Source organism: Triticum urartu, chromosome 7A (assembly GCF_056163025.1).
Source record: "Triticum urartu cultivar PI428250 chromosome 7A, HENAU_Tu73, whole genome shotgun sequence".
Taxonomy (NCBI): Eukaryota; Viridiplantae; Streptophyta; class Magnoliopsida; order Poales; family Poaceae; genus Triticum; species Triticum urartu.
The window spans coordinates 353,357,397-353,371,118 of NC_141879.1; the positions used below are offsets into that span (position 1 = coordinate 353,357,397).

Here is a 13,722-nt window from a genome sequence, read left to right on the forward strand (position 1 = left end):
TGGCACTATGTATAACAAACAACGTACGGGTAAGATAATTATACGAGTAACTATATATCCAAATCACACAAACATTAATTTTTTATATAAAACATTCGTGAACAAGAGGCTCACCACAAGGTGGTGCTGCCGACGGGATGGTGCGGGCGATCGACGGTGGTTACGACGGAGATTTAGAAGGCACTAAGTAAACCACACCTACATATGCAAACTAAGTGTTATTTTTGACCTCAAATTGCATATAAATCAAATACTAGCACATATAATTCCTCCCAAATTACTAAACTCACAAATTAATCACTATATAAAGCATTGGAAGAGCTAATCTAGCAATGAGAGATGAAAGGACAAAGTTGCTAACCTTTGTGATCATTTGAATGGATGGGGGCCTTCAAATCTTGACAAATTTTGGGCAAAATGTGTGATGAGCTCGAGAGGAAGAGGGGAAGAACAGAGAGGAGAGGGGAAAGGGGAAGAACAGAGCGAGCTCGGGTGGACGAAGGGTTTATGTAGGACGACCTTTAGTACCGATTTGTGACATGAACTGGTACTAAAGGTGCTGGAGGGGCCCCTGACTGACAACATCCTGCCACCACTCTCTTAAGTACCGGTTTGTGCCACGAACCGGTGCTAAAGGTTCGCCACGAACCGGTACTAATGAGAGCGGCCCGGCTAGCCGTTGGAACCGGCACTAATGGACACATTAGTGCCGGCTCAAATTCAAACCGGCACTATCACATTTGACCCTTTTTCTACTAGTGGTGAAAGGATAAGTTTGCAAAGATAAAACTAGATGTACTTAGCGAGAATAAAACTATGAGTAATTTGCAAGATAATAAAATTTAGTTGTTTAGTAGAAAGATTTTTGTAACACAAGAGAAGGATTTGTCCATAGGCAATAGATAACTGAACCGGTAATCATTATCGCAATTTTATATGAGGGAGAGACCTGAGCTAACATACTTTCCGTACTTGAATCATATGCACTTATGATTGGAACTCTAGCAAGCATCCGCAACTACTAAAGATCATTAAAGTAAAACCCAACCATAGCATTAAGTAACAAGTCCTCTTTACTCCCATATGCAACAACCCTAAAATAAAACAGAGAGCACCATAGTACAACACCAAAATAAAACACATAACTCAAACCAATCACAATCATCAATCAACTCATAGGACAAAACGAATCTACTCAAACATCATAGGATAGCCATACATCATTGAAAAATAATATATAGCGTTAAGCGCCATGTTTAAGTAAAGATTACAACAGGGAGAAGAGGTGTTACACCGCTGCATAGAGGGGGAGAGAGTTGGTGATGACGGCAGCGAAGTTGTTGATGTAGATCACCGTCACAATGGTTGCCTCGGTGGCACTTTGGCGCCCCCGGGAGAGGGGGAGAGAGCCCCCTCCTTCTTCTTCTGTGGCCTCCCCCTTAGAGTCCCGCTCGTATTCGAGTAGGTAAATGATAAAAAGATGAAAAAAAATAAAAAAAATTGACAGATGACTACTGCTCGGCAGATATGTTGGCATTTGCAAAGCATAGGATTGCCCAATCTGTATACTCCGCCCAAGAGGGATAATGCTGATCTGCACTAATACACAGAAGAATTGTAGCAGTTGATTTGGGCCCTTAGACTTTGATTGGATGGTGGAGATTTGTCCTTAACGCATTTCTGCGTCCTAGTGGCACCTACTACGCTCAACCTGGTATTTGCAGGACGACGGGAAAGTAGCAGGAAAAAGTGGTATACTTCGTTTCAAGCAACACATATGTACTCCCTTCGTTCCTAAATATTTGTTCTTCTAGACATTTCAAATGACTACTACATACGGATGTATGTAGACATATTTTAGAGTGTAGACTCACTCATTTTGCTCTGTATGTAGTTACTTGTTGAAATGACTAGAAAGACAAGTATTTAGGAACGGAGGGAGTAGTATTTACAAGATAGAATAAAGCTCAATTCAAGTAGTTGCACTATATTTATCTTTGCTGTTCGTGAACAATTTTACAATTTTCATCAGCAAGAGCACACAAACCATTGTTGACTCTGCCGCTGCAAAGAGAAACAAAACGATTCTATAACTACATATGAAAAACCACTCACTGACTCAGCAAGCCTCGGTTTTTCGAGAAGGCTCTTTGAAGCAATCAACATTGCAGAGGCCCATTGATCTAATCATCTCGCCAAGCCTGCCAAAGATTCCCAAAGGTCAATGCAAAAAAAAAAATGTGAATCATACAAAATTTGTTTTGCCCTCAAAAAATGATTGTTACATAGTCTATGCTGATCCAGTACTCTGCATGATGGTGCAAGAGGAGGCTGAGGGAGGACCAACCTGTCAATGCTTTTCCTTGGTTTGTCTGTCCGTTCATTTTCATCTCTTGTCCTGTCAAATGTATCGACACTTCTCCTTGATCTCTCCTTATGTGTGATGGACCTTGCCTTTTCCCTGACGTCTGTACTTCGACGGTGTTTATCTACACATTCAGTGCTCAGCCTAGGAGGCTGCTCATGCCTTGAGCTCTTCCTCGATGGCTCTAACCTCTGCGAGGTCATCAAATGCGCCTCAGAAAGAGCGGCGCTATCTGAAGGTTTTTCATTTCCAGCTAGCAACTTCTCACTCTCAGGTGCTGCTTCTTTTCCAGCAGGCAACTTCTCTACAGCTGACAGAAACTTCTTCAGATGCCTTATGTACACTGGGAAGGTCTCCAAGTTACAGTGGTCGCCTCCCTCGATCCACAGAGGCTCATACTTCTGTTGACTCAGCTCCCATATCCGCTTTCCATGGGAAAAATCAACAACATCGTCACTTGTACCCTGAGAAGAAAGGGAAACAGGCCACCAGGTTTATCTGAAGCTATGCACGGATTACACAAGGAGCATATCAGATATCACTACAATGTGTGGATGTATTTAATTCCAAACTTACATGAATCACCAGAACAGGGCATTTAACAAGGGGAATTTTCTCAATGTTCTGTAACAAAGCAAATGTCTGTTAGTGTAGACAAAGCATGTGAGGTCTTTCAGTATTTCTCTTGATAGTTCAGCTAGTGAAGCAAACCTTATATATGTCAAACCAGTATGTTTTCTTCACAGAATACATGACACGTAGGCCAGAAAGTATGGGACTATGCAGAACAACTGCTCTTATGTGATGCAAGTGAGCAGCTAAATCAACAGTGGGGCCACTACCGACAGATTGACCATAAAGAACAATGTCTTCTTCCCTAGTCCCATAAACCTCCACAAGGCATTTATATGCAGACTCTATGTCAGCAAATGTATTAGCTTCACTTGCCTGAAAATGGAAGGCGCAGAAAGATTGTCTCAACAGAGTTTATTTTTCTAACCATGAGATAAACACATGGGATGGAACAATCTTCCATAAAAACAAATGGAATTAGCCAAATGCAAAAAAGGATCCCTTAACAGAAGCACTCACATGGGAATCAGACTTGTGGCCTCTCCCATGACAAGAATATTAAGCTATTAAATGATTTCCACCTGCCTAAAACCTTTTTTAACTACTCTAGTATAAGCAGGTATTGCTCCTCTAGCGACATGATAGAGCATTAGTTTCAAGAAAGAGCAGAAAGTATTATTAACCTTGCCTGATGACCGTCCATAACCAGAATAATCATACCTGCGAAAATTGAGCAAATTATTATCAAGGCACCAAAATGAGGTGTTGATACATCAATGATCAATGTTACTATTAAAAGTTGTAAAATGGAGAATAATACAAGGCTTGCTAAGGCATCAAGGAGAACGTAGGCTTGTAGCATTGGAGCATCATTTAAGTAGCTTACCTAGAATGACCAAATCTTCACAGAGGTGAGTTGTATATGCCATGCAATGATAAAGCCATTTACACAATGGGCACCCAATTCACTAGTCAACAGGTCAGGCTAACATAAAAGGCAGAGTAACAGTCTTTGAACATCTGTTCAAATTTTACGCAGCCAGCTTTAGTCTGTTATAAGCTGCAAACCTCTGACCGATGAAAATTTACTGCAAAAGGGTCGGTTTTTGTACTAATTAATCCAACCAAAATCTTGAATGCATCATGCAGACTGCACATCACCCCTATTGGACTATTTATCCTACATTAGGCATTCATCCATTATTATAAATTAAGAGGATATGCAACTTAGATAGGTGAAATACTTGTCTTAAGGGTGAAATCAGGAAAACTGCAACTGAAGGCATTTTAAGTCAGTATCACGTATAATTTCAGCTCAGATGGCATCAGAATAAACACTGTGGGTGGGAAGATTGTCCAAACCAATTTCAATTTGGTGAAGAGCCAGAGTGCACATTTGCTAGAAACCAAAATTGTTGGCTTTCCATCAATTTTGGTATTTTGATGTAATCGTGTGCTCTAATTTGGGAGTAACAATAACTGGCACACTGACCTTATATGTTGGCTCAGCATTTTGCTTTTAATTGTAGTTACACTAGAAGATAACTGTGCATTGCAGTGGGATTTTAGCACAAAATGGAAAGGCAGAGGTTTTACTAATTCCTTGAATGAGACAGCCGCGTAGGAGCACACGGAGAAATAAGCAATAAATGGCTAGCTGGTATTAGCTTTATAAGAAACTAGTATTATAGCCCGCGCTTCGCCCCAGTTCTTTTGGATATTGACAACGAAAATCCTATTCCTATGTGCAAGTTACTAAAAGAACTCTGTGTACTACTTCATTTGGATCATAATCACCCCCATGATTTTAGCTAACCGTTTCCAGATTTGACTAGTACGTAAACTTTTTGTAAAACCCGTATGTATGAATAGCATTGCTCTATTGACAATATGTTTATACTAGCAACACTAATAAATGTATAATTAGTCTATACGGTCTGTTATGGCGCCGTAAACAAAACATGTCTTTTCAGATATAAAGTTTTATTCCTACATAATAATGGTATAATATACGCCCCTTCATAAAACTAAATAAATGAAGATTGAGATGTCTTTTCATGTGAAAGGGCATTTCCCTTCTTTATGTTTTAGATGATGATGACAACCCTTTGTGGTCTAATCGTGTGCTATATGTTTCAGGTTCTCGATGCTTAGGCTTACATCGGATTGCTATTGCCTCTCGAAGGGAAAGATCGAAGACATGTCCTCTACGCTTTTATTTTCTTTGGTCGTAGAGTACCCGTACTATCAAGAGGGAATCCTCATTAAGAAGCTCTGGGGGAATCAGTTCACGTACACTTTTCTCACCCTTTCTTTGCCTTCCTCAGGTGTGTGTGGGAGAGAGAGTTTTCCTTGCCTCTTCCCCTCTTTTCTGCTCACTGTCTGCCCAGCGGTTGTACCGCTCTCTGGAGCGGTTGTACCGCTGGGTCTTGTCGCTCATCAGCTTTGCTCGAGCGGTTGTACCGCTGCCTCCGGACGGTGGTACCGCCACCATGCTCTGCAACATCTGGGGCGGTGGTTCCGTCCATGCACCGGTCAAGTACCGCTCTCGCTTCTGGTTTGATGCGGTTCTTGGGCGGTAGTGGCCCGGTTGGTCCGGTCGTTCCACGATGACCGGTACCACCGATGGTCCGAGCGGTTCTTCCTCTCAGTACTTAGCCGCCCAAGAGCTCAAGGCCATGCAGTTGTTCCGGCTAGGCACTGCCCAAGTACCGGTCAAGCTCCTGTTTTGATGCGGTGGTTGTGCGGTAACCAGGCGGTTAGTCCGGTTATTTTTCTTAGCCGGTACTACCGCCCGCCTGTCCGGTTGTACCGCTTGGTAGGGTTCTGCAGTTACACCATGAGTCCCGGTTGTACCGGGACGAGGACCGGTTGTACCGCTGCAGTGCAAAAAACGCAGTAACGGTTGGAAATGTGGGGTGACTATTTAAGAGGGCTTCTCCCACCTACCACTCCCACCTTTGACCTCTCTCACTCCACCATTAATGCCCTTCAAGCTCTCTTGCCCGATCTCTCTCTCTAGCCACTCAAACTTATTGATTTGCTAAGGATTGAAGGAGGAGACCTAGATCTACACTTCCACCAAAGGATATTTGCTTCCCCCATACTTTCCGGTGTGGATTTTGTTACTCTTGGGTGTTTGAGCACCCTAGACGGTTGAGGTCACCTTGGAGCCATATTCCATTGTGGTGAAGCTTCGTGGTTTTTGTTGGGAGCCTCTAATTAAGTTGTGGAGAGAGCCCCAATCTTGTTTGTAAAGGTTCGGTCGCCGCCTTCAAGGGCACCAATAGTGGAATCACGGCATCTCGCATTGTGTGAGGGCGTGAGGAGAATACGGTGGCCCTAGTGGCTTCTTGGGGAGCATTGTGCCTCCACACCGCTCCAACGGAGACGTACTTCCTCTCAAAGGAAAGGAACTTCGGCAACACATTCTCGTCTCCACCGTCTCCACTCTTGGTTATCTCGTGCCTTTATTTAAGCAAGCTTACTTGTTTCATATCTCTTGCTTGCTTGTGTACCTATCCTCGTTGCATCATATAGGTTGCTCACCTAGTTGCATATCTAGACAACCTACTTTGATGCAAAGTTTAAATTGTTAAAGAAAAGCTAAAAATTGTTAGTTGCCTATTCACCCCCCCCCCTCTAGTCAACCATATCGATCCTTTCAATTGGTATCAGAGCCTCGTCTTTTTATTAAGGACTTTACCGTCCAAAGAGTATGGTTGATACCGTAGACGGTGTGGAGGAACACTCCGGTGTGAATCCGATCTCGTCTACGGGAGATGGGGGAACTTCGGTCTCTCGTGAGGAGTTCAATGTGGCCTTGGAGACATTGAAAACCTCCATGACAACCGAAGTCGAAAGCATGTTTACTAAATTTCTTGAGGGGTTTAAACTATCCACCGCACCGTTGAAAGTGGGTGATCCCGCCAACAAGGTGATAGATGCTATCCCCGACAAGGGGGAAGCTAGTAGTGAAAAGGCTCCTTCTTCTAGTGGCAAGAATGGCACCGGCATCTTTGCCCATGTGGAACCACCACTTGTTTATGGTGGACCGGTTCCTTCCACTCATTTGAATCATGCCGGTCCTCCCCCTAAGATTGTGAAAAATGAGGATTTTGATTCTTGGGTTTACCGCTTTAAACGTCATTTAAATCATGTGAACACTAACCTTTGGAGAATCATTGAAGAAGGTTTCTATCCACATGATCCAAGCAACTTCACTCCTCGAGAAGCCGCGGACAATCAATTCAATGAGAATGCTCTCTTCATCATTCAAGATGCAATTCCACCCGAAGACCTACCTCATCTTCGTCCTTTCGCCTTGGCCAAAGATGCATGGCATTGTGTCGTGTCTCTCTACCGGGGAAGCGCAAGCATTCAACGCTCCAACTATGAAGTGGTACAAGATGAGGCCGATGAGTTTGCAATGAAGGAAGATGAAGAACCTCGTGAGCTCTATCGGAGAGTAACCAAACTCGCGGTCTCACTACGAGATCATGGGAGCAAGGACACGGATGACAATTGGATCAAGCACAAATTCCTCAAGGCAATGATGCCCTATCACAAGGCCATGTCCTCCGTCATTCGTCAAAGACCGGACTTCCACACTTTGACCTCAAGCAAAATGTTGGATGAGTTTGTGGCCATGAACATTTTGGACAAGACCGCCGACAATGCGGTGCTCCGTTCTCAACGGGCAAAGAAGCCTAACCTTGCATTGAAGGCCAAGCTCATCGTGGAAGACGAAGAAGAGGAAGAAGAAGAGAGCAACCCCGAAGATACGAAGTATGCATATCATGAACACATGCCACTTGCTTCAAGGCAATTTTGGAGCAAGAAAAACTCGAGGCCAAACTTTAGCAAAAACAACTCAAGTGATACAAGGGGCAAGCAACGTGTAAGGACTTGCTACAATTGCGGCAACGTGAGTCATTTCGTTGCGGAATGCCCGTATGAGAAGAGGGAAGACAATGGTGGCAAGCTCATCCGAAAGGACAAGGCCAAGTCGTTCCCCAACAAGAACAACTTCTCCAAGAAGACTCCTCACAAGGCTTTGGTTGTGCAAGAAGAGTACAATGAGGATGATGACGATGATAAAGATGATGAGTCGGTTGCCATGGCCTCCGTTGCCATTGCAACAACGTCACGGGTGTCTCTCTTCGACTCATCCAACGAGAGCATCACCGCCAAGTGCCTCACGGCTAAAGCCACCAACAAGGTAACCTCCAACATCAAAACTACCATCATTAATTATCCTTCCCCGACGGATTGCATTAATGAACTTGAGGGAGCTAATGTGGAGGCTAACGAGTTTGAGGCCTTTATGGGCAAACTCAAGGGAAAATCCAAGAAGCACTTTGTTGCTCTCTTGGAACAATTTGGTGAAGCCAATGACATGATCGAGGCTCACGAGGACACCATCTCTAAGATGGAAGGGCATAGTCGTGACTATGCCGATGAGATCTCGGATCTTTCCAATGCTCTTGAGGAAGAGCGTGGTCTTCGTTTGGCTCTTGAGGAGTCACACAACGTTGATCATGCTAAGTTAAAGAAAGATTATGATCATGACCTCATTGGTTCTCGTGTGCTAAATTCCGAGAAGGCCAAACTTGGGGTTGATCTTGCTAGACTCAAAGAGGAGTTTGATATACTTGACAAGGCCCACAAGGCCTTGAAGGGTATTCACGCTAGTCTCAAGGAGTCTCATGATCAACTCCAAGTGAAGCTAACTAAGGAGAAAGCAACTTTTCCTCATATGGTTTTAATTGATAATGCAAATGCTACTAACCCGTGTTGTGAGCATATACATCTTGTTGAGGAAAATGCTAAGTTGAAGGAGCAACTTGAGAGAGGTCTTGCGACTTGCATACAAGGCAAGAAGAACCTTAACGATCTCTTGATCAACTAAAAGGGAGTTGTGGCCAAGGAAGGGGTTGGGTACGTGCCCGACTCCAAGAATAATAAGAAGAATGACAAGACCAAACGACCTCCTCCTCTCATGCAAACCTTTGTGAGGGAGGGAGAGAGTGCCCCCGAGGAGAAGAAGAAGAACAATGTCAAGAAGGGCAATGTCACCCCTCCCAACAAAGCCGGCGATTTTAATCCTTCTTATGTGTTATGCCGTGCTAGTGATGGGCATGTTTATGCCAAATTTGTTGGTTCTCTTCATGAATACATTGAATGGTCTATTTGGGTTCCTAAGACCCTTGTTACTAACATCAAAGGACCCATTACAAAATGGGTACCTAAAACCAAGCATTGATCTTTTGTAGGTGTTTGCTTCCGGTGGTGGATCATGGTTGCTCGATAGCGGAGCTACAAATCATATGACCGGAAGCAAGGACTTGGTGGTGGACGTGCACAAGGTTCCATCTGTGCCCACCAATGTCGAGTGGGGTGACGCCTCATCTTCTAAGGTATTGGGACTTGGCAAGGTGGTCATCTCTCATGATCTCACGATCGAGAAGGTCATGCTTGTTGAGTCCCTTGCATACAATTTACTTTCCGTTCGTCAACTTGCAATCATGGGCTTTGCCACTTTCTTTGATATCGATACCGTGGCCCTCTTGTGGAGCAAGACTCTTAAGGTAGCCTTTGTGGGGCATGTCGAGAACGGTCTATATGTGATTAACTTTTCGGAGCGACCCACTAAGACCGCGACATGCCTAATGGCTAAAGTTGATGTGGAATGGCTTTGGCATCGCCGTTTAGCCCATGTCAATATGAGATCTTTGCAAAGTCTCCTCAAGGGGGGCCATGTCCATGGACTAACGAATGTTAGTTTTGCTAAAGATCGTGCTTGCAGTGCCTGTATCGAAGGAAAGCTACATGAGAAGGCTCACCCTCCCACGACTATCATTTATTCAAAGAGGCCTTTGGAGCTCCTTCACATGGATCTCTTTGGGCCTCCATCCTTCGATAGTCTTGAAGGTAGGAAGTATTGCTTGGTGATTGTGGATGACTACTCAAGGTACACGTAGGTGTATTTCTTCAAGAGAAAGAGCGAGACCCAACAAACCGTCATTGACTTTGCAAATGAAGCACAACGTCAACACAATGCAAAGATCTTGACAATAAGAAGTGACAACGGTACCGAGTTCAAAAACTACACCTTGGATGAATTTCTTAGTGATGAGGGAATCAAGCATCAATATTCCGCACCATACACCCCTCAACAAAACGGTGTTGCGGAAAGGAAGAACCGGACGTTGATGGATGCGGCAAGGACCATGATGGCGGAGTTCAAGTCTCCGTACAACTTTTGGGCCGAAGCCATCAACACTGCGTGTCATGCATCCAATCGGCTCTACCTCCGCAAGGGCTTGAACAAGACTCCATATGAGATACTCACTGGTAACAAGCCCAACCTCAAGTACTTCCGGGTATTCGGGTGTAAGTATTTCATTCTCAAGAAAGGTGTTCGGTTGTCTAAATTTGAGGCTAGAGCTCATGAGGGCATATTTGTTGGTTATGCTACAAACTCTCATGCTTACCGTGTCCTTAATAAATCCACGGGACTTATTGAGGAGACGTGTAACGTGGAGTTTGATGAGAATAATGGCTCCCAAGTGGAGCAAAGTGGCACTTGTGATGTAGGTGATGAAATTCTTCCTCAAGCCATAAGAAGAATGGGTGTTGGTTTTATCCTACCCATTGAGGAACCCCTTGTGGCCGAAGGAGAAGGACAATGCTCCACTCAAGTGGAGCCATCACCAACCCAAGGCCCACACGCTTCCGAAGAACAAAGTGAAGGACCTCAACCTCATGAACAAGACCAAGGGCAAGATCATACTCAAGACGGTGTTGACACATCAAGTGATGCCCAAGGTCAAGTTCTCTCCCCCGAGCAAGTTCAAGATCAAGAACAAGTTCATGACGGCGCTCAAGATGATCAAGTAACCGCTCCTCAACTCACCACCAAGGAGGAATTAGAGCGTCGTGCCGCCAAGATTGCATCCAAGCTCTCCACCAAGGATCATCTCATGACGAATGTGCTTGGAAGCTTAAGAAAGGGGGTAAGCACTCGTAGACAATTAGCAAATTATGGTGAGCATCACGCGTTTGTCTCTTGTGTGGAACCCCACAAGGTCTATGAGGCGCTAAAAGATCCGGATTGGCTCAATGCCATGCACGAAGAACTCAACAACTTCGAGCGCAACAAAGTGTGGAGATTGGTGCCAAGGCCAACGGGGAACCACAATGTCATTGGAACCAAGTGGATATTCAAGAACAAGCAAGATGCCCATGGGATTATCATTCGCAACAAGGCTCGTTTGGTAGCACAAGGCTACTCCCAAGTCGAGGGTATCGACTACGGTGAAACCTTTGCTCCCGTTGCTCGTCTTGAATCCATTCGCATGTTGATTGCATATGCTTCTCATCATAATTTTAAGTTACAACAAATGGATGTGAAGGGTGCTTTTCTTAATGGTCCCATTAATGAATTGGTTTATGTCAAGCAACCCCCCGGGTTCGAGGATCCCTACTTTTCCGATCATGTGTATCAACTCGATAAGGCGCTCTATGACCTTAAACAAGCCCCACGTGCGTGGTATGACCACCTTACCGAGTTGTTACAAGACCGTGGTTTTGAAGTTGGGCTAATCGACCCCACTCTTTTTACTAAGAAGGTAAAAGGGGAGTTGTTTGTGTGCCAATTATATGTTGATGATATTATCTTTGGTTCTCCTAACAAAGCTTTCAATGAGGAATTTGCCGCTCTCATGACCTCAAAGTTCGAGATGTCCTCCATGAGAGAGTTGAAGTTCTTTCTAGGGTTCAAAGTGAAGCAAAGAAGAGAAGGAACCTTCATCAATCAATCCAAATACACTCAAGACATGCTCAAGAGATTCAAGCTAAGTGACGTCAAGCCGGCTTCCACTCCAATGCCCACCAAGTGCCAACTTGACTTAGATCCCAATGGTAAAGTGGTGGATCAAAAGGTATATCGTTCCATGATTGGATCCTTGCTTTACCTTTGTGCATCTAGACCGGACATCATGTTGAGTGTGGGAATTTGTGCACGGTTTCAAGCCGCACCTAAGGAAAGTCACTATGTGGCGGTCAAACGAATCTTTCGATATTTGGCTCATACCCCAAACTTTGGCCTATGGTACCCTAGAGGATCAAACTTCAAGCTTGTAGGGTACTCGGATTCCGATTGGGCGGGAGACAAAGTGGATAGGAAGTCCACTTCCGGAGGGTGCCAATTCCTTGGTTGCTCTTTGGTAAGTTGGTCTTCCAAAAAGCAAAGTTGTGTGTCTCTCTCGTCCACTGAGGCGGAGTATGTTGCCGCCGGTAGTTGTTGTGCTCAACTCCTATGGATGAGGCAAACTTTAAAGGATTACGGTGTCACTTGTGACAAAGTGCCTCTTTGGTGTGACAATGAAAGTGCCATCAAGATCTCTCTCAATCCGGTGCAACATTTCAAGACGAAGCATATTGAGATCCGGTATCACTTCATCCGGGATCACATTAGACGAGGAGAGATTGAGCTCAACTATGTCAACACTCATGACAACCTTGCAGATATTTTCACGAAGCCCTTGGATGAAGTAAGATTTCGCGAGTTAAGGCATGAGCTAAATATCATTGATTCGAGCAATGTGTCTTGAACCCTTGCACACCCTACCACGCTCAATTTGTTGTCTAGTTTAGGTGTAGGCATGGACATAGGGGGAGTGTTGTTCTCTCAATGAACTCTCCCTCCCCCCATTATGCATAAATTGATTGTGTCTTTCACATTAGCCATATTTGATGGTACTTGTGCTTCAAAGACGAGCTTTGGTCATGGACCCAAGGATAATTCTTCGCGGTGCCATACCAATTGACTCAAACATATGTGGCCTCGGCCACTGTCCTCTCTTCGGGAGGATGGAGTTAGCCTTGTTGTTCTCGTATTGTTTTCTCTCTTTTTTTCTTTGCTCTTTGTGTTAGGTTCTCCTAGGGTGTTGTTTCTCTCCTGTTTTGTGCCCCTTCTTCCTCCCTTCAGATTGCACCCATTTGATCTTGGCTTGGGCTTAGGTGGTCGGGCGGTACAACCGGTACCACGAGCGGTTCTACCGCTGGTACCGGGTTGTGCCGTCCCAAGGGTCTCCGTTCGGTGCTTGGGCGGTTCCACCGCACAAACCCATGGTAACCCACGTCCGGTACTACCGGTTGATGCCGTGCGGTACTACCGCTGCCTCCCAGGCACCGGAAGTACCGTCTCCATCCACCGGTCTGTACCAGACGAGCGGTACAACCGCTCCCCTAAGCGGTTCTACCGGGGCGTGTGTACGGGCCTATATATACTCGACGGGGCTGAAGGGTTGTCTTTTTCCCTTCATCCTCGTTCCTCTTCTTTTTGCCCTAGCCGCCGGCCATCTCTGCCCCTGCCCCGGAGTGCGTCTCGCGCTTCGGATCCTTGGCTCTCCGTGAATTCTCTCCGTGGAGGCCTCCCGATCTCTTCCCATGGATGGTGGTAATGCCTCGTGTTCTTTGCCTCTAGACTTTTTTTAGGGTTCTTCCTTGTCTAGGGCTTTACTTATCTTTCCGCGTTTAGTGTTCGATCTATGGCTTAGAAGAGTTCTTTGTTAGCCTCCTGTCTTGTTTGCAGCACTTAGAATTCGGAATATTACTTGTGTGATTCGTATGCCTGGGTTAGATCTATCTTTCCTGGTAGTGCCACTGTCAGCGGTTCTACCGCCCCTACGGGCGGTGCAACCGCTGGAGCGGTACTACCGCCCCTACGGGCGATACAACCGCTGGAGCGGTACGACCGGCGGAAGATCCGGTACGAC

General features: G+C 45.1%; 1 protein-coding gene across 1 annotated transcript in view; it reads right to left on the reverse strand.

The window, feature by feature from the left end:
* Positions 1–2,119: 2,119 nt before the first annotated feature.
* The window catches only part of LOC125524619 (uncharacterized), a 33,226-nt gene continuing 21,623 nt past the window's right edge, over positions 2,120–13,722 (reverse strand). The window contains exons 2-6 of the mRNA XM_048689661.2: positions 3,622–3,658; positions 3,077–3,313; positions 2,942–2,989; positions 2,348–2,829; positions 2,120–2,201 (exon numbers count right to left, since the gene is read on the reverse strand). Of these exons, the coding sequence (XP_048545618.2) occupies positions 2,120–2,201; positions 2,348–2,829; positions 2,942–2,989; positions 3,077–3,313; positions 3,622–3,658 (886 nt within the window). The remainder of the gene's footprint in view (positions 2,202–2,347; positions 2,830–2,941; positions 2,990–3,076; positions 3,314–3,621; positions 3,659–13,722) is intronic.